This window comes from Rhinatrema bivittatum, chromosome 9 (assembly GCF_901001135.1).
Source record: "Rhinatrema bivittatum chromosome 9, aRhiBiv1.1, whole genome shotgun sequence".
In the NCBI taxonomy this organism is placed as follows: domain Eukaryota; kingdom Metazoa; phylum Chordata; class Amphibia; order Gymnophiona; family Rhinatrematidae; genus Rhinatrema; species Rhinatrema bivittatum.
This window is the reverse complement of record NC_042623.1, coordinates 12,236,492-12,255,482: the sequence shown is the minus strand read 5'-3', so window position 1 is coordinate 12,255,482 and position 18,991 is coordinate 12,236,492. Positions and strand designations below refer to the sequence as shown.

Below are 18,991 nucleotides of genomic sequence, written 5' to 3'. Positions count from 1 at the left end.
TGCATGTATCAAAGTGATTTCAGGCAAACTTTTACATGGACTTGAAAGAGACATTCCAGGCAGCAGCGTTAGGGCGGGAAAATCATACTTACGTACTTTCTAAAATCAAAAGTATTACTACTGCTTAACACTTCTGTAACGCTACTCGATGTACGCATAGGACATAGGACAGTCCCTGCTCTGTAGAGCTTACAATCTAATCAAGACAAACCTACAGGGAGAGACTTGGGGAATTTCATTTATTGAAAATGGTTAAAAATTATTAAGGCTGTAAGAGGGATATCAGGGGTTAAGATTTAAAAAAAAAAAAAAAAGGCACAAGAAGGTGGGTTTTCAGACTGGATTTAAATAAGGCAAGAGAGGGATCAGGAAGTGTGTTTCAAGCCCACAGGGCAGACAGGTGGCAAGCATGGAGTCGGGAACTGGCACTAGAGGAGAAGGGCACTAATGCACATAGATGTGCACATGAACAATTGCACCTGCTCCAATGCAGGCACAAACATGTGCACTAATTATCAAAGCTAACTTAAGGGCACAAGGCCCATTTGAAAATGACGGCTGAGGTCCGCGTGTCCTTTGTGCACACAAACAGAAGTCCTTAACTACTCTGTTATAACATTGATCTCCCGGATTATAAAGTATGCTGTGAAGTGATTTGGGAGTCCTGGTGCCTTGTAAGAAAGGGAGATTTCCAGGCATGAAGGGGAAGACAAGAAAGGCAAAAAATCTGGAGCTGACTCTCAGCAAAAGACAGAAAAAGAAAGAGGCTTCTGGCTCTGATCCAGAGGCGAGACTGGGTTCTATGGAAGGGGTAAGCTACACGGTATCTTCAATTTTCCCTCATCCTCGCTTTATCATCAAGACATTGCTTGAAGTCTTTCTGAATAAATGACTCATTTTGCGGAAGATGCAGCCCCTGGCCTTTTCATTTCAGCTACAGAGCCCACTCAGTCAGGAAGTTTTCATCTGGTCAAGGTCGATTGTGAGAGCATGAAAAGCTCTGGAGTAGTCATAGGACTATTGTATTCTTCCAAGCAACACATTGCAAATGTCTCTCAATGGGGAAAAACTATTCAGAACATGCAGGCAGGAATAAAAGGTCTACAAGACGAAATAATGGAGCAAAAACCTTGAATGAAACCTGTTGGTAGGGGCAGACGAAAGGCCAAAAGTATTCAGTTGGCACTAATCTTATACCATATTGAAAAGTTAAGCTCTTCCTGCAAGTCTGAACGAATGAGACTCTTCACTCAACTGCAAAATTATCTTCTACCACCAGCTTGTGAAAAAAAAGGAGACAAAAAGACTAAAACAGGCTTAGAAAAGCAAAACCAATGTTTTCAGACTATGTCTTCTCACAATGATTATATTGAGATGGCGTAAAATAACGTTACTTATAGGGGAAGCCAATACATTGTGGTTCATATTTTTTTTTACCAATCTTAATTAAGGCACGTCATGGTCCAATGCCGTCATTCAGGCAGAAGATAGCATAGCACCGCCCTAGCATACCCAATGCCAAGAATTCATTGATGATAGTATGAGGGACAGTTTAGGGATTTCTTTTTTTTTCCATTTTGCAAGATCATTTTCATACTTGACAGGAGGTTTCAAGATTCACACAGCACAGCCAGGCTGGCCACAGTATTCTCTTTTACAAATATACCCATCTAAAAATCCACATACAAAAGCTGCTTTTAATGGGAGAGAATAAGGTCCAGGATGAGCCCTGAAGGCACAACAACTGCTAATAGAATAGCAGTGAAGGAAGATCCACCAGAATACAGTAGAGGTAAGAGAACCAAGATAGACCAAGGTCCCAAAATCCAGCTAAGGATAGTATGTGATGGAATAGATGGTCAAATGTAGCATATAAGTCAAGGAGGAGAAAGACTTAACCATGAGACTCTGGTAAAGGTGGTCTTCTTGGAATGTAATGAGAAGACAGTGATTAGAGTGGTCCAAGAATGGCTTGAGATGCAAGAAGTCAAGGTAGCAAAGATACACGGCATGCTAAAACAATTTGAATGCAAGACAGAAGAGGAGTGAAAACAGTTGTAGTAGAAAGAGATACTGATATGTGCCGGATGGAGGGGAATGACTGCAGGAGAGATACAACTGAGGAGATAGGTAGGACTAGAATCCAAGGAACAAGTAGTGAGTAAACGTGCAGCCTCTTCTTCAGATTTCATACAGGAAAAAAAAGGTGGTGGGACTAAGGGAAGGGGAGAGGAGCGAACTGTGATGGCCCTTGTTATGGAAGAAATAAACCGTTGTCTAAGTAGAAACCAAAGGGAGTAGGGACAGGAGGAGGCAGTTTGAATAGGGAGGTGAATGCAACAGAAACAGAAGAGTTCACAGTCAAATGCGTTTGTCAGATGGATACAGGAGACTCGCTTGCAGCCTGCAATAGCAGACAGAGGTGTGCATGAAGGTTGGTACAAGAATGGGATTTTACCAAGATGCTGTGCAGAGCAGCTGCAAGAACGCCACAGCTGAATGAAGGTTGGGGACTGGTGGGACTTACAGGATGGGGGAGGGGTGGGCAAAATTATCCAAAGCAGAGGATAGTATTGCAGTTCTCAACCTTTCATGACTACTAAACCCCTTTTCAAGGGTTTGAGATTTGGTGTATCCTTAGGTTCACAAACATTTAAAATATACATAGTGGATGACAGTAGATGAACTCCCACTGATATCTCCGGTCTGCTCAGTTAGTCCGGTCTCTGCTCATAAGGCTGTATCTCAACTACCAGGCACAGAGCATTCCTTATCCAACTCAGTTATTGCTGCCTTCCCTTTCTGAGTACATGAGCATACAAGTTCCCATACTTAATCCAACACTCGGGGTCCTCCATTTCCCATCTCTTAATACTAACTTTTGTAATAATCTGAACAGCTACCAAAACCATCGAGGTTGTTACCCAAACAGCCAGCGGCCTAAGTCCCTGTGGGCCTTCTGCTTGGTTCCAGTTTACCCCTAAGCTGCCAGTATCAAGGCGGTTGGTTTCTTGGGAGTTGAAGTCTGCTGGCTCCCGCACAGGCAGCAGGTTTGCTCGTTTGTATTTCCTTGATCCGCCGCCGCCTTATCTCCTTATCACCTCTCCACTTGAGGGGGTGAAGTGTGGGTTATGTACAATACTGCAACCTCCCAACTCTTGTTCTACCGTTGTCCTCGTCATCTGCCCTAGCATGCTTGAATGGCCACAAGCTCAAGAAAGTGGCAGAGAGGAGGAGGAAGAAAAGATTAGGAGCATGTGAGAGAAAAGGGAGGTGGAGAGGCGAGAGCGGAGGTCAGACACTGTGGTGTGGACGGGCTGGGTAGAAGAATGACCGGTGGAAATCTGAGTGCTTTCCTAGCCCATGTCGACAGTACCTGCTCCTCTCGGGATATTTAAATACAGGCTGGTCAGTCAAGCTCATGTCCCACTGTGTATTTGTTGCCCTTTTTTTGCTTGGGGTGGGGGAGGGGTATTGTAATTTGTGTTCAGTTCAGTGCCTCCAATCATTTTCAAATGTTGGCTCCTAACCCTCACTGTGAAAAGTGCTAGATCCTGCTGCTGGAGGCCAGTTATTTCTTTAGCTGTAGTGTTGGAAAATTAATTTCGTTTTGTTCAGCAGCTCATGGGGATTCTAACCTGATGTGCAAATTCATGCAAGCTGGCTTGGCAAACTGGGCCAAGAGCTGAACTGTCAGACTGTGCTATGTTTCCTCATCCTTAAATTATTCTTTCCAGGCCAATGGAGCAAAATTTGCTAAGGCCAGTGTAGAGGAAGAAAGCAAGGTTTCTCATTTATGGATACTCTACCTATCCTTTCTAGTTTCATGCACAAATGCTACCAGGTCCGAAACTCTTCTCAATGAGCGAGGCAATTCTGCACAGGCCTATAGGCAGAGTCATGGCTGTGGCGGCACATGGTCCTACTGGCAAGCCTGCATATTCGGTGCCTTCAAAATATGGTGCCCGAGGCCTAATTCTACAGCAATATCTAACAATACATAACGCACCAGAATAAACGCTCAAAAACTGTTAATTAATCCTGCTCACCCCATTAGTTTGTCACTTTCTGCATTGATTCGGCTTCCAGTAGGCCTGACAGACTTATTTAGACTGCACTACGTGAATTACCAGCTGGCAAGTGTAGGATGATTAATCCAGGTTTTAGACCTGGCATCAACTTCTATTACTGATGCCGCGTTATTAATAGTTCTGTGACTTTTACATTTTGCACAATTTCCTTAAAGAAGCCCAGTGACAAGGCTCTAGTTTTCACAGAAACTCAGATCTTTTCTTGAAATAGACAGGCATGAAGGGCTTTGAGTGTGGGATCTCACAGGTTTTTTTTTTATTTTTATTGAGCAGTGATCTACTGCTTTGCTTTTAGCATAGAACACTAAAACCATGTTTCTCATTGTGAGTAAGCGCCTGAGTTACTGCTGCGTATAATTTGGCTCATGTCTAATAGGACTGCAGGAGAAAGTTAAAAAGAGATGACATGTTATGGTGGAAGCTGGACTGCTAATTAAGTTTAAAACAATGTTTAAACGGTCAAGTGTGGAAGCGATGGCAACAGGTAAGCAAAGAGCTCTCATTACTGAAATGGATAAAGCACCCCTGGCTTCTAAGAACGAGAATCATATTGTTCCGTCAGTCAAAGAACACTGAAAAGTGGAGAGAAAAAACAATCCAGCTGAAGAAATTATAACCCTGGAAATAGTTTGGGGGGTTTTTTTTTGTCAACTGAAATAATAATGTTTATTTCTCAAAATAAAAAAAGATGTGAAATATAGGCTATATATAATTCTTTTTAACTTGTTAAAAATAGTCACATCAAAATAGGATAACAGTCATAAAACTGTAGTAGATAACATAAGAAAATAATGTGCATATATTCTCTCTATAAAATCTACAATATTTTCCATTGGTGATACACAGCATTAGCAGCATTCACTGCTAGCACAAAGTGTACATGTACTCATCAATCCCAGGAAAAGGACTTCAAAATTATTACATCAGCAACATTATATACACCTGCATATACGTCTAGCTGTTGTGAGGAATCGGAAACAAACATGAGCCAGTAATACAATCCGAATTTCACTGTATATTTCCGTGTAGTGTTCAGCTACTGTTAATAGCACACAGCATTTTGCAGTTTTAAATATTATCCAGTTGATTAAATCAATTCTTTAAAAAAAAACAAAAAACTTTCCCTATGTACATAAAGCATGATTTAACACTCATATGCTAACCAGCTCAATTAACAACACTTCAATTAACAAACATTTTTGTACCTTAAACTTCAGAAACTGATCCTTGAGGACTTAAAAGAGATTCCCAAAAAATCTTTACCCATCATTCAAAATCAGATAATGTGCTCAACAAACAGAAGTCCTAAATGAATTCTTCAAATGGCTCTTCCAAGCGGTATGGAATCTGATTTTATAAGATATAAAACAGCACAGCTGCTAAGCTACAAATATGCACCACAGCGTACAAGAGGAAGTTCTGTACCACTGCAGCCAGGCAAGGAGAAGCAGCTCATTCTAGAAGCCACAAGTCCAACGTGTGCAATGGAAGCATCCCGTGACGAGTTCTGTTCCATCTCAAGAATCGAGGAAGTTTCAGGCCAGATGCAGTTCATTTATTAACATGTTGGATAGAGCAGTAACTACTAGACAAACTAGTATTCCAGGGTCCAATCACAACCAAGGCACATACTGGAAGTGACATGCTGGATCTTAGGCGACAGTACTAAGTGCAGAGGTAACGCTAAGTAAGAAGAGACATCTCAGCTTCTGTCATCAGAGAAAAGACAAAGTTCAAGAGTGAAGTTTCAGAAAGGTCCACACAGACCAGGTGGGGTGCAAAGCATTTAGAGAGTGCAGAAGGCTTTCGTCAGTACATCTATGGTGAGTGTGCTGAATGTGCACATCGTACGGTCCCATGTGCTTCTAGAGGTCCAACGCGTTGCTGCTTTTCCAGGAGGTGGCATGCATGGGGACCCTTCCATGGATCCAGGCTCAGTGGGGCAGGCTGGTCCAATTGCATAGTTTGGGTTTTGTAAGTAAGGATTGCTGACATGGTGAGAAGAGTAATAGAAACAATTCAAAGTAAGCAACCCAAGATGAAGAGTCCAAGAAAAAAGGAAACTGGCATCGCAAGGCAAGCCAAGAGCAGGTGCACGCCCCTAAATGCCATGGGCAGAGCTGGCCAGCATTTACCCTGCGCATTGGCCTGAATTAGTCTAAGTCACGCAAGCAAATCTGGATGCAGAACTGGTTTGGGATCTTTTATTAAGTATGTTTAACAAGTGAAAAGAAAGCTAGGTAGTTGGGTAGAGATGATACCGTTACAAGTGCAAACGTTTGGGACTGCTCCATTCCTCAGGAACAGATTTACCTAATGGACCGAAGTAACGGTGAATAAATCTTTAAATACATTCCCTTATAAAAGTATTCGCTCTACCCAATAGGGCAAAGGCTTCTTTTCACCCATTTTTAGTTCTGGTGGGATAACCGCTCACTCCTTTTCTACTTTTATTTTACCAACTTCCGATATTTAAATAGTACAAACTTTGTTTTGTTTTTTTTGCCTGGCAGACAGTACAAACTATGTAGTGCCCTTTAAAGGCAGGGAGGGCTATTCACCTGTGGAAACGGGAGGCTGAAAAAGTACTCACCCTGTAAATTATTTCAGCCAAGGTGAAAGGAGCCGTTCCCAGGGGCTTGCGTAAGCTTTTACATTTTCCAAAGCGCGCATAACTTTACCCCCCAAAAAAGCAGAAGCAAAGATGCAGGGGTCCATTCTCCTAAGCCCATTTGCAAAAGGGACTTTGCAATTCTGCGGACAGTCTGAACGTTGCTCTCAACAGGTTCATCCACTGGCAAATTACCCTTTCTATGTTCGACACCAACGCGTTACAACAAGGACACCGCCATACATTCATCAACATAACGAAGGGAAACAATTCTTAACGGGTCGCAACACAAACAATTCAGAAACTTTTTAAGGAAACCTAAACTGAAAATCTCCCATTAGCAATGCTTTTGATCTGGGGAATATGCAAGGTTACTGTGGAGAGCTAAGTTGTCCTTCGTTACCACACTTTTGACCACCGTTTTCCTTAAGTTCCCTGATTATTTCCCATAAATTAAGCCCCGATATGGCAACTCAGTCTCATCCGATTAGGGGAACAGACCCAAAGGGTGGAAAATTGGTCACATTTAGCCACACTCCTATTTTTCTAGCTCTTGTACACTGCAAGAACTAAACTTAGAAAGCGCGTTCTCCTAAGAACAACATGGCCGCACCTTCCATACGCTTACAAAAGTCAGCAAACAGGTTTGTACTATTTACCACTAGCAAAAGTACCATAATGTATGCAGAGCTCAAGTGTGAAGTGAGTCTTAGACCTAATTCTCCTTTAGTAAAATCACAGATGCAGGTTTTTCTGCTCCAAATCTTTGGCAAAGTGTGGGAATCCCCGAGTTAGCAGAGGGTGGGCGTGGCCTTACAGAGCTGAGGTCAGCGGAAGTCCTCCAAGGTTAGGAGCTCCCCAAGGGTAACACCAGCGCGAGAAGGAACAGATCAGAGCTAGCAGCAGGATCAGCCGTAGTGTCAGCCATTATTATGCTCCTCCATATTTGTTAAGCACAATGAACACGAAGAACTTGTGCAGGTAATAAACTGAACCAAAACATACATAATATAATTTGAATCTAAGAATTTCAAATAACCAAAATATAGACAAGTTTAGACCATCAGCCACAGTAAACCAAAGCAAAGTGCGGTCAAAGTCTAGGACAACGGTTTCAAAACGTCTTACCTAGTTTTTAGGCTTTAGAATAAAACAGCTGTCAGCGTTATTAGGCAGGTTCGTTTTTCTTAAAGGGGAGCTTAGACACACGCACAGTAATAAGAATGCATGTGATTTACTGCTAAAGCGGTCTTTAAAGAATAAGGTTCATATCCTGGAGAGCAGGAGTTTACCTGGGTAACCTTACAAAGGCATTCTCTCTGTTTAGAATATCAGTGCTACCTGGCTAATATCTTAAGCCCCGCCCCCACTCTCCTTTGATCCAGGTTAAAAAAAAAATTAGGTCAAATTTAGCCGGTGAGAGGGTGGGAATGTTCAAATTACAGGTTTCTTTAATCTAGGTGACTGAAAAGTTACCCACACGATATGTCTGCATGTATTAATCTCTGCTTTTTCCTTCACTTGACTGATGGAGATCTCTTGTTGTGATATTCATTGTCGCAACAGTTAACAGTACTCATGCTACAGCAAAACGTATCACCCAATGTTTTTGAGAGATTTAAGGCAACTACAGGCAACAATCAGCAGGAAGAGGGAGGCGCAGGGTTACAAGAGGGGGGAAAACGGCAGAAATGAACGACTGTTGATCAGCGGTCCAGAGGGCCAACAACCTTGGATGGTGCTTCCCTCAGAAGCCTGGTGTAAGCATGGCCCAACACCGTCCAGCTTCTGCCCCTGCTGAGGGAGGTCAGATGGTCCTTCCCAGGAAAATAATGCCTAGAACCAATTCCATCACCTTTGGCCCTCACAGCAGTCATCACTTGTGCACTCTGTAAACAGATGGAGGATGCACTGTAACCAGAGAAGTCAGATTACACACAATGTAAGAGTGGGGAACTGCACACTTTTTAAGATGAAGATGCATTTTCTAAGCAGAAAAAATGGCGACACAGAAGGTAAATTAACAGTAGATCATGAGTGTGACCTTCATGAGACACGGCAAACTGATCCGGGCTTGAAAAAGACATCGGCTACCAAAATAGGAATTTAAAGACAAATTAGGTGGATTCATCTTCTAAAAGGAGAAGAATGACAACCAAGAAAAAACAAACATATGTTTTGGTGAGATCAGTATAAACATCTATAAGATAAAGGCATGTAAACAATGGTAGGTCATTTCTTTAAATAAATAAATACAGTAACTTCATTTTAGAAACTACAGAAAATGTGCATTTCATGAACAGATTGGTCACTTGCTTCTCGGACTGCCGGGATGTTTTAGGCCTAACCAGAGTCCGAGAGCCATCCCCTTTCACTGCTATGTTTATAAGCCACACCTGAACATTACACTCGCCTACATGTTCAGCTTTAGTGTCTAGGTTGAAATCCACACTCATTTTCACAGTATTTCTAAATTTCGCTTCACAAGTAAGGGTATTTTGGTCTCCATGTACAAATACTGCTCTGACAATTATAAACATAGCAACTCAATGCAATAAATGGTTCTAGTCACTCTTTTTTGTTTTCTCAGTAAAACGCACATCATCTCACAGCAGCACAGATTCTTGCATGGTCAGTCCTTCTCGAGGGTTTCTGTAATGGTGCCGAGGTGAACCGTGTCGTTCCAAGTATGGTGACGTCCTATACCTTACCGGATTAACCACAGACATGGATGGAAAGTTATAGTCCTGAATAGGTGCTTGCTGAAAGCTTGGAGACCTTTGTTTATTACTTGGGTAACTGCGGTTAGTATCCTGGTTCCTTGCTTGCCTAAGGGTGTCATGACCGTACACATAAGCAGAATCTGTGCTCTCTCTGTTGTCCAGCAAATAATCTGCTGCCACCGAGGATACTACATATTTGCTGCCAGCAGGCAGAGTTGCATTTGTATCAGCAGGCAGGACTTCTATTCGGTTTGCGGGTGTTACAATTGGATTCTGTTGGTTGGCAGGGTAGGAATTCATATATGGTTTATCAGGGGGAAAATCAAAATTTGTACTATGAGCATTTCTGGAAGGGCTTGTCATGTAGGGCGGAGATGCAAGCCTGATATAATATTTAGACCGGTTCTCATGGTAAACAGGTGGGTTACTGTAGGAGGGTGCTGGCTGTTTTACAGAAGGGCCGTGGTCTGCACTGTCAGACTGCAATCTGTGCTTTGGGGACCTTGGCTGTAGATTGAAACTGGGACTATTTAATAATTTTTCCGGAGTAGAACTTTTCAAAGGATGCCTTGTAGTTGGGCTGCTGAAAGAATTCATATTCCTTGAACGCTGTAGACCATATTGTTCTCCTAACTCCTCAGTACGAGTCTCATTTTCATGATCAGCAGCAGGAACATTGTCATATTGCGATGCATTGGACCCCCGTTTGTCTTCATCAACATCCAAAATCCTCCTCCTCTTCTGCTTGACAGAAAATGCTTGGGCTGCCCCTGGACTGGAAGCAGAACCTGAGAAGCCATTGTTTACAGATTTGCTTTTGATGTCTACAGCATATTTTGTGATGCTCTCTGCAGTTTTAGTATCAGAAGGTTTGTTCCATTTAGGCACAAAGTCCTTGGGTAGATGGGAAGTAGCATTGGAGTTTTGGTTAGCAGCAGCATTACTGAATGCATGTTTAGGATTCTCCTGCACTCTTATTGGTTGAGGATTCTTCCGATATTCCAAGTCACCTTTATTTTGCCCTCCCTGATTATCTACTGGTGCCCGCTTCTGCTGTTTCAAAGATGACTTTTCCAGAGAATTCTCTTTCAGTCTGTCATTCTGGGGTGAAACTTCATGTCCTTTTTCGTAGATCTTGTCAGTTCTTGCCGGCGCAGCTAATTTTGTGGTATGTTTTTGTCCATTGACCATATGATTAAGGACTAAGGGCTGGGGTTCTGGTGGAAGTTGCCCCAGTGGTTTCTTTGGAAATTCTTCTTCTTTACCTAGAATAAAAGTGAAGAGACTGTGAATTATTAGTCCCCTATACACTACATAAAGGGTGGAGTTTATTTGATAAGTGTCTTTTCAGTTTGAAATCCTAGAATTCAGGAGAGTCAAGAAGCACTTCCTCTCACTCGTGATTAGCGAGACTGAAACCTTTACATGCGTGTGATTTCTCACACTTTAGATTATCGGTGCGCCTTCACCAAACCCAGTTTATATTGTGCAATATCACTAGCCCCAGTCATGATGTATTTACTATGATGTTACAGTTACCTTGCATTCATAGTCTTATTGATACTTTACCCTAAGTATCACAATAAAGGCAAGCTTTCTTTTGTGCACGTTCTTGCGGGTATGCAGGCAAATTTACAACAAATTTAATAGATTTAAGATTAGGAATACAACACAAAATTGCATTCTGTGAACACAAACCGTGCACACAATGCATGCATTCAACTGCAGCTACAATTTGATAAGCTCGTGATTGCAGATTGCAGTAAGAACCACCCAAGATACTGGGGAATGAATGATAGTCCAAGACATAAACACTGACAGGAGACGCAACTCAACCTTCATCCCTGGTACCTGCCAGCAGTGTCTCAGCCGGGGTCGCCAACCGCCCGTCAATTTGTTTCTCTCGGTTGGCTCACTCTAACCTTGAGCAGGAGCCGGCAGTGACAGATGTTGGCGCTCAAGCTCCTTTGACATCTGGGGGTATTAACCTCTACCCTCCTTCCTTTGCAGGAAGCTCCAACACCCTACTCGCGGGCTCCAACATCCCAATATCCGTCAATGAACCACTTTTCCTAACAGTTGGGAAAAAATAACTTGCATATGGTCAGCAAGCATTGCTTCTTGGGAGTTGGTAGCCCTTTCCCTCAATCCCCAATCCACAGAGAGTGGGAGATACAGCTGTGGCCTAACAAAGGCTGGCAGAAGAGATCCGGTGGAAGGGAAGCAGGGGGAGGACGTGGGCCAGAAAATGAATGGAAAAAAAAGATGGGGGAGGGGCAGGAAGAGGAAGTAATTGGTGAAAGGGAAGCAGAGAGCAGACCAAAAACAAAAACAAACCCCAAGAGAAAAGAAAGCTTTAAACGTAAAGTCCTATCTCCCCCCCTTAAAAAAACAAAGAACAAAATAAACAAAAAATACAAATAGTAGAAGAAATAGAAAAATATCTGAAGCAGAAAATGCAAAAAGACAAAAAGGAAATAAGCAAAATCATTCCCTCCACAATTGATAGTTTCTGGCTCCTGGCCGGATCATCCTAGAGCAGGCTCCTTGTGTTACACCAAAACCTGCCCATGCTCGTTCACCAAAAAGCACCAGAGTGAGCAACTTGTAACTCTGGCTCTGTCCAGTAAGCGAGCAGACAAGTACAGGGCTTACGGTTTTGCTTTCTGGGGCCACTGGAAGGAGGTTTTAATTTTAACCCAGACTGCACAAGGAGTATTACATGCAACAAGCTGCCTCAGAGCATCGAGGCTCGGGGAGGTCAGGTCTCTCTCCTTCTGGTCCTTTGGGTTACCAGCTCAATCAGCACAGGGGCCGAGCCTTCATCATAACTACACTGCCAGCTCAGTCTAGAGCGGTCCGTGCAGCTCCGCACCGGGGCTGAAATCATGGGCTTTAAATCCACTGTGCAATAACTGGGACTCCACCCATCTGGGAGCCGTGGGCGCCACCTCCACAGTATCCCTAGCCATGGCCGACCCGGCGAACGGAGGGACCCGAGTCACCAGTCAAAACCAGGTACCTCAGCACGGCGGCGAGCCTCACTTGCCACAGAGCCAGTTCCCGCCACCAAGCCTCTGGCTACTTATTTATACTGAAAGCATGCCCGTACAGTAGAACGACACATTATGAAGACAGGACCACACCATCGTATACACATTGGACTTCTGTCTTGCTTGCATTGCTTGCTCTGTTTATGTGACTGAGCGAATAAACCTCAAAATGATTATTTGCATGCAACGAGCCTTGAATGCATCAAGGTTAATACACTAGGAAAACTGCTTCCAGCAGAGGAGGACTGCACTGAGTATTAAATCCATCCTGCAATGTCAAATTAGTGGGTGCAAACAAAGCCAGGGTTTAAAAACCTTAAGCTTTGCTCGAAATGTATACAATGGCAAAGCAGGATGAATACAAAATCATCTCCAAGACGAACTAAGAAAAGCATAAAGCAGGTTTAATGGTGTTTGGAAATTGATGGGGGGGGGCTGTACGTCCATTCGAAGGCTCCGGGTAAGAGGACAACTGCAAAAGCAAATCTACAGGTCCCATGTGAAGGCTCCTGAAATCACCAGCGCACGTAACTGGGGGAATGAGGCTCCAGTCCCTGAACTGCCCAAGTGCTAATTAGGAAATCAAGAAATAAAAGCTCACTACACACTTTTAAAGGTGTGCGGTTATGCGTCTGAGCACAATGTTACACATCCAGTGTCAGATACGTAAAGAGCAAGAGGGCTAGTGAACTCCCCCTAACACCCCAAAAGGTTCAGCTTTAAAGAGTTGGATGCTTACGCTGTTAGTGTTCAGCTGAGTGATGTTAAGACGGCCACGCCCTTTAATTAGCATGTTTGAAACATCTACATAGGATGCATATCTAAGAAAATTTAAGCATCTCCTTTTCTTATCTGAGGAGCCTCACAGAAACGTTGTTTGGCCAGGGACTCATTTCATCTGTTCCTGGCATTACCAAGAAGATTTAGGACTCAGCCACCATCGATGCACATAAAACAGAAAACATGGCAAAGCCCACAGCAGACAGAGATAAACAGGTCCAAGTATAACAATTTGAAATAACTCACAAACCATAAACCACTTCAAAAAGACGGCTGGAGGGAAAACATTGAAAAAGAAATTAAAGCTACAGAGAGAAAAAAAAAAGAAGAAGTTGGCATCTGATTCCACCTCAAACACAGCCTAGGCCAGAATTAAGCACAGTCTGGTGAGGAACAGATTCAAGAAACAGGATGATGAAAACCACTAATATCCCCACGCTGCCACCAACCACAATTCAATCAAAAGCGTACAGTGATCACTCCGCTCCAAATCCCTCAACCCCAAATACATTTAACTCTGCTCCAGGGTGGGACAAGCTCAGATTGCAGCATTGCCATGTCACACAGCTTCCATTACTTCTCATGGCTGTGTTTTTGACTCTCTGAAGGCACAATTGCTAACCTGCGTCTCCTGCCGACACAAGAGTGTTACGGGACCCATGTGCGGGATTCTACTGGCACTGCTGGTCAGAGAAATAACTATTTATTGACTTGTAGCTCTAAGTAGCTATTGCTGTTCCTACAGAAAACTGAAGTTTTAGTTGTGATAATTGTAAAAGGGCAAAAAAAAAAAAAAAAGAGAGAGAAAAAGATGTTGTACTTTTGTTTTGAGAGGGATTGTGCGGTTCCACGTTTCTGATGCCTTGGTGCACAGGAAGATCAGTGAACACGCAAGCAAGCCTGGTACACTCCGTACGTATAAGAATGTAGCAATTGCCATGCTGGGTCCAACAGAGGTCCGTCAAGCCCGGCATCCTGTCTCAGACAGTGGCCACCGCAGATCCCATAAAGCTGGACTCACTCCCAAGTGATAGTGATGGCTTTCCTTGAGCATTTCATTACATTCTATACCAGGGGCAGGTTTATGCAGTGTCGTGGTCTTAATTTTGCAGGGTAATTATTTTATTAGGGGCATGCTCTAAACGTATATGGCCTTACTGCAAAATCAAACTGTGCAACACCAGCGATTCACTTCACCCATCAGTAACGTGCTTCCCGCACACGACCCTTCAGAGCACGCTCAATGGATTCAGGGAAATATGCTCTTCTTTTATCAACTTCTCCATTTCCAGTTTCCGTCCAGATGCTTAAATTCAGCAGCACAGGGCTTTGGGGCTATTTTTAAAATTCATTTTATTTGTGACTATTCTGCCATAGACTGTACACAAAGCAGTTTGGAAAGCTTTTGAAATGTATTTAAATGGCTAAGTCTGGGCTTGTGCCATATTTTTTATAAATATTTAAGATCACTCAATTATCATTATGAGTTCACAAAACCCACGTAAGAGCACGCCAGAGTGAGTCCCACTATCTGCTATGCTCCCGCCTCGCACGTTCCTGAGAGACACAATGAATTATCACTGGTTTCTGTGGCGTGATGCTGCTCAGTCAATTTATGCAATAACCTGAATTATTCAGAAACTATTTTTTGAAAAAGGCATTAGAACATCAATGTATGGAGAATCTCATGCATGCAACACTACTGTGAACCTGCTCCAGACAAAATGCTTGCAAGTAATCTCTTACTCATCCGGTGAGATCCGCTGCTTTCAGAAAACAGCTGGCTTGTAACTAAGGCAAGATCCTAAATATACTGTTGGTGGTTATGGTCTCAGGAGGCAATAATCTGACCTTTTTTTTTTTTTTTGGCAGGTAAACAGGTTTAGGAATTGACTATTGCCCAGCCCCATGGCCCTCAACTGAGTAAAAGGGCATGCACTGGTCAGGATTAGGTTAGGAGAAGGAATCTCCACATGCAGCTTCCTCCGTGTAGTCTGTATCTGCATTGTGCATGTTGACGGGAGACACTCCATGAGGAGCATCCGTTTCGAAAGGAGCTCGCAATCTGGGAGCGGGTCTGAAGTGTTCTCTCTCAGGGGTATAGGGCCCATTTTATATCAGCAATCTTTCTGAAATACAGTGCACTAGGGATTCTAACTTTAATGACTTATCAAAATGATGGCAAGGTCTTTGCCTAACATGTAGTTTAGGTACTAGGGGTTGGGCTCAAAAGTATAAACTATTACAAATTCTGTACAATAACGAGCTGTCAAACCAGGACCGTGAACCTTGGAGCTCGAAACGGCCCAGAGCCCCAGACAGTAAAATCATAAAAAAGCACTTCTCTAAACAAAAAGGATTAGAAATATATTCCATGACACTTGGAAATAAATCACGTTTCCTGAATATACAAACAAATTGTAATCCTATCCACCATTTATTTGTATGTTCAAGCACCAGCATTGTTCGCTCATTCTTCACCGACCTGACGAGGGGCGCAGAGCTAATGAAGACGAGTCACAAAAGCATTGCATTAGTCCATAGAAAGGTCAAACCTAGCGCCTTCATCACAAGCCTTTATTGCTCCGTATGCAGAGACTAATATGACAACCACCACACAAACTCCTAACTGAACAAAAAAGGCTACTGGGACTGTAAGTCTAGCACGGTAAAATTATCCTTCAGTTTCTCCTGGGGAATGCACACTACTACCCTACTCAGAATGCATTTAGCTGATTGGCCACGTAACCACAATCCATCACAAAGAAACAAACCTCCATGCTGTCAGCCTTGTCCACGGAAAACCAGAGTGGGTAAGAAACCACTCTCACTCAGTCTCAGATAAGGACTAAAGGACTTGAATACCATTGTTCACGCCCCTGTGCGGTTAGGCTTGTATTTGCAAAGCCAGAAATCTGGCAACGGAGACTTGACTCTCAGCGACCTGGCCTAAGACAGGCCCAGGGGAAGGAGGATCATGTAGGCTGCTTTGTCGCTGCTCTTACTACAGTCTTTGGCACCATCCAGTGGCCATTATACTCAAGTACAAAGCAGTAATAAGTCAGTAACCAGTAACACCACCTCACATTCTGCAACTTAATTAGAAACAACCATTTTGATACCCTGTGAGCAAAGTCTAAACCCTGCATGTCAGCAATAGAATAAATTTACGTTGAATGTTTTAGCACAGTGTTAAGAAACGCAGTGTGCATTCTCAGAGAGCATGCAGAGAAAGCAAAATCGGCACAACCGCAGTAACTCTCCCAAAGTAGCATATCTGGCTGCTTCCCATAAGCCCCAGCTCACTAAAAATATAAATGATGCTCACCAAGGAAGCAATCAGAGTGGACAGAGCAGAGCAGATCAGAGAAAAGCTACTCTGATTCCTAACCCAGTCCCTTGTAGGGAACAGGAGGGGAGGGGTTAAGACTAGACAGCACAGAGCAGATAGGAGAAAAACGACTCTGCTTTCCAATCCATCCTCCTCTCCCTATCATTCCCCCACCAAAAGAGTGATCTGGACGACATGCTGGTTAACAGAGCATTTCAGATGGTAAAATGCCTGATAATCTAGTTTTTACTGTTCTTGGTGTCTGCCTTCCTTTCAATCGAGAGTACTCAGTCTGAGTTTCCTGCATCCTCAAACGTACAATGTGGCAGAATGGGCACTACCATCAACTCCTTTGGGGTATCCAGATACTTGAGAAGATCAAAAAGCGGTACCCTGGGTTATCCGTTGTTCCTCAGATCAATGGGGATGGTCTTAGCCATCTTCTATACAAAATCAAAGAAAAGATTCTCAAGTGATACACTCAAGACCATGGAAGGAAGAAATTGGTGAGACCTTCATCCAGGGCCCCGGTAATGTTCCTCTCATGAAGATACTGTATTGGATATGCTTTTGGTTACAATGCATGCTCAGTATGAATATTCACTAAGCTTAGCAAGTTACAGTGACAGTTTTGGCAGAATCACCACAACCCTAAAGGATTCCTATGCATTTCATTTTGAATTTGGTACAACTGCCAAATTTATTTCAGAATTCAACAGGAAAGACGACCCTATAGAGTAGCTACAGGGACATCTAAGGCTCCCGATGTAGTGCATCTGCATGTGGCTGCCTTAGAGGAAGGTATTTATATAAATAGATGTGGTTTGAGAAAATATTTATTCTGTACAGATTCATATGAAAAAACAAATATCAATGTAAGTCCACGTCAGCAGAACCTCAAGATTTCCACATTTGGTTGAATACTTCATGATGCCACACCACAAGAAGCAGCTTCCTTTTTTGGACATTTTAATTCTGAAGGATATAAATGGTATCTATAGGTTGGAAAGAAATCAGTAGAACTAGGGGTCATGAAATGAAACTCCAGGAAGGAAGACTCAGAACCAACATAAGGAAAGCAGAGTTGCTTACCTGTAACAGGTGTTCTCCTAGGACAGCAGGATGGTGACATCATTGGTGGAGCCCGGCCCGGAACTTTGATCTCAAAGATTCTAGAACTCGCAAACAGGCCCTACCGAGCATGAACCCAATTCCCCTTCCCCCCACCTCCAATCGAAGCAGAGAGCAATACTGCAGTTGTATCAAAATCATGAAAGGTCTGTATCATAAATCCCCTGCACCTCCTCTCTTCCAGGGTATAAGTATTCAGATCCTTCAGCCTCTCCTCATAGGTCTTCTGATACAGATCCCACACCCTTCTCTGGACCGCCTCCATCCTGTCTCTGTCCCTTTTGAGATTCGGTCTCCAGAACTGAACGCAGTACTCCAGGTGAGGCCTCATCAAGGACCTGTACAAGGGGATCATCACCTCCTTTCTCTTCTGGTTATTCCTCTCTCTATGCAGCCCAGCTTTCTTCTGGTTTTAGCTATCATCTTGTTACATTGCTTCAGATCGCCAGACACCATCACCCCAAGGTCCCTCTCCTGCTCTGTGCACATCAGCCTTTCACCCTCATCACATGCAGCTCTTTTGGATTGCCGCACCCCAGATCCTGACTCTGCACTTCTTGGCACTGAATCCCAGCTGCCAAATCATCAACCACTCTTTGAGTTTTCTTAAATCACTTTTTCTTCCCTCTACTCCTTCAGTGTGTGCACTCTGTGGCAGATCTTAGTATCATCCACAAATAGACAAAGTTTACTTTCTATCCCTTTCAAAATATCACTCACAAAGATATTGAACAGAACCAGTCCCAATACCGATCCCTATAGCCGTCCACTTAACACCGTTATCTCTTCAGAGCAGGTTCCATTTACCATCACACGCTGTCTCTTGTCAAAGTTTGTAATCACCTCCACCACCTTCTTAATATATTCATGAGCCTCCTATGGGGGACCATATCAAAAACTGCAGAAATCCAAGCAAATCACATCTACCTATCTTTCTCAATCCAATTCTCTAGTTACCCAATCAAAAAAAATAAATGTCAGATTTGTCTGACAGGACCGTCCCCTGGTGAATCCATGCTGCCTCTGGTCCAGCAATCCTCCTGACTGTAGATAGTTCACTATCCTTTCCTTCAGCAGAGTCTCCATTACTTTTCCCACCACCGAGGTGAGGCTAACCTGCCTGTAGTTTCCAGCCTCCTCTCTGCTCCCACTCTTGTGAAGCGGGACCTTCTCCAATCACTCGGCACCGCTCCCATTTCCAGGGATCTATTGAACCCGCCAGCGCATCTCTGAGCTCCCTCAGTATCCTGGGATGTACCTCATCAGGCCCC

At 43.4% G+C, this 18,991-nt stretch overlaps 1 protein-coding gene across 4 annotated transcripts in view; it reads right to left on the bottom strand.

The window, feature by feature from the left end:
- Positions 1-5,093: 5,093 nt before the first annotated feature.
- Positions 5,094-18,991, bottom strand: part of USP6NL (USP6 N-terminal like) — a 217,824-nt gene continuing 203,926 nt past the window's right edge. For all 4 annotated transcript variants that reach the window (XM_029615234.1, XM_029615233.1, XM_029615235.1 and 1 more), the window contains one exon: positions 5,094-10,690. In XM_029615234.1, coding sequence (XP_029471094.1) covers positions 9,309-10,690 — 1,382 coding nt within the window. In that variant the 3' untranslated portion in view covers positions 5,094-9,308. The remainder of the gene's footprint in view (positions 10,691-18,991) is intronic.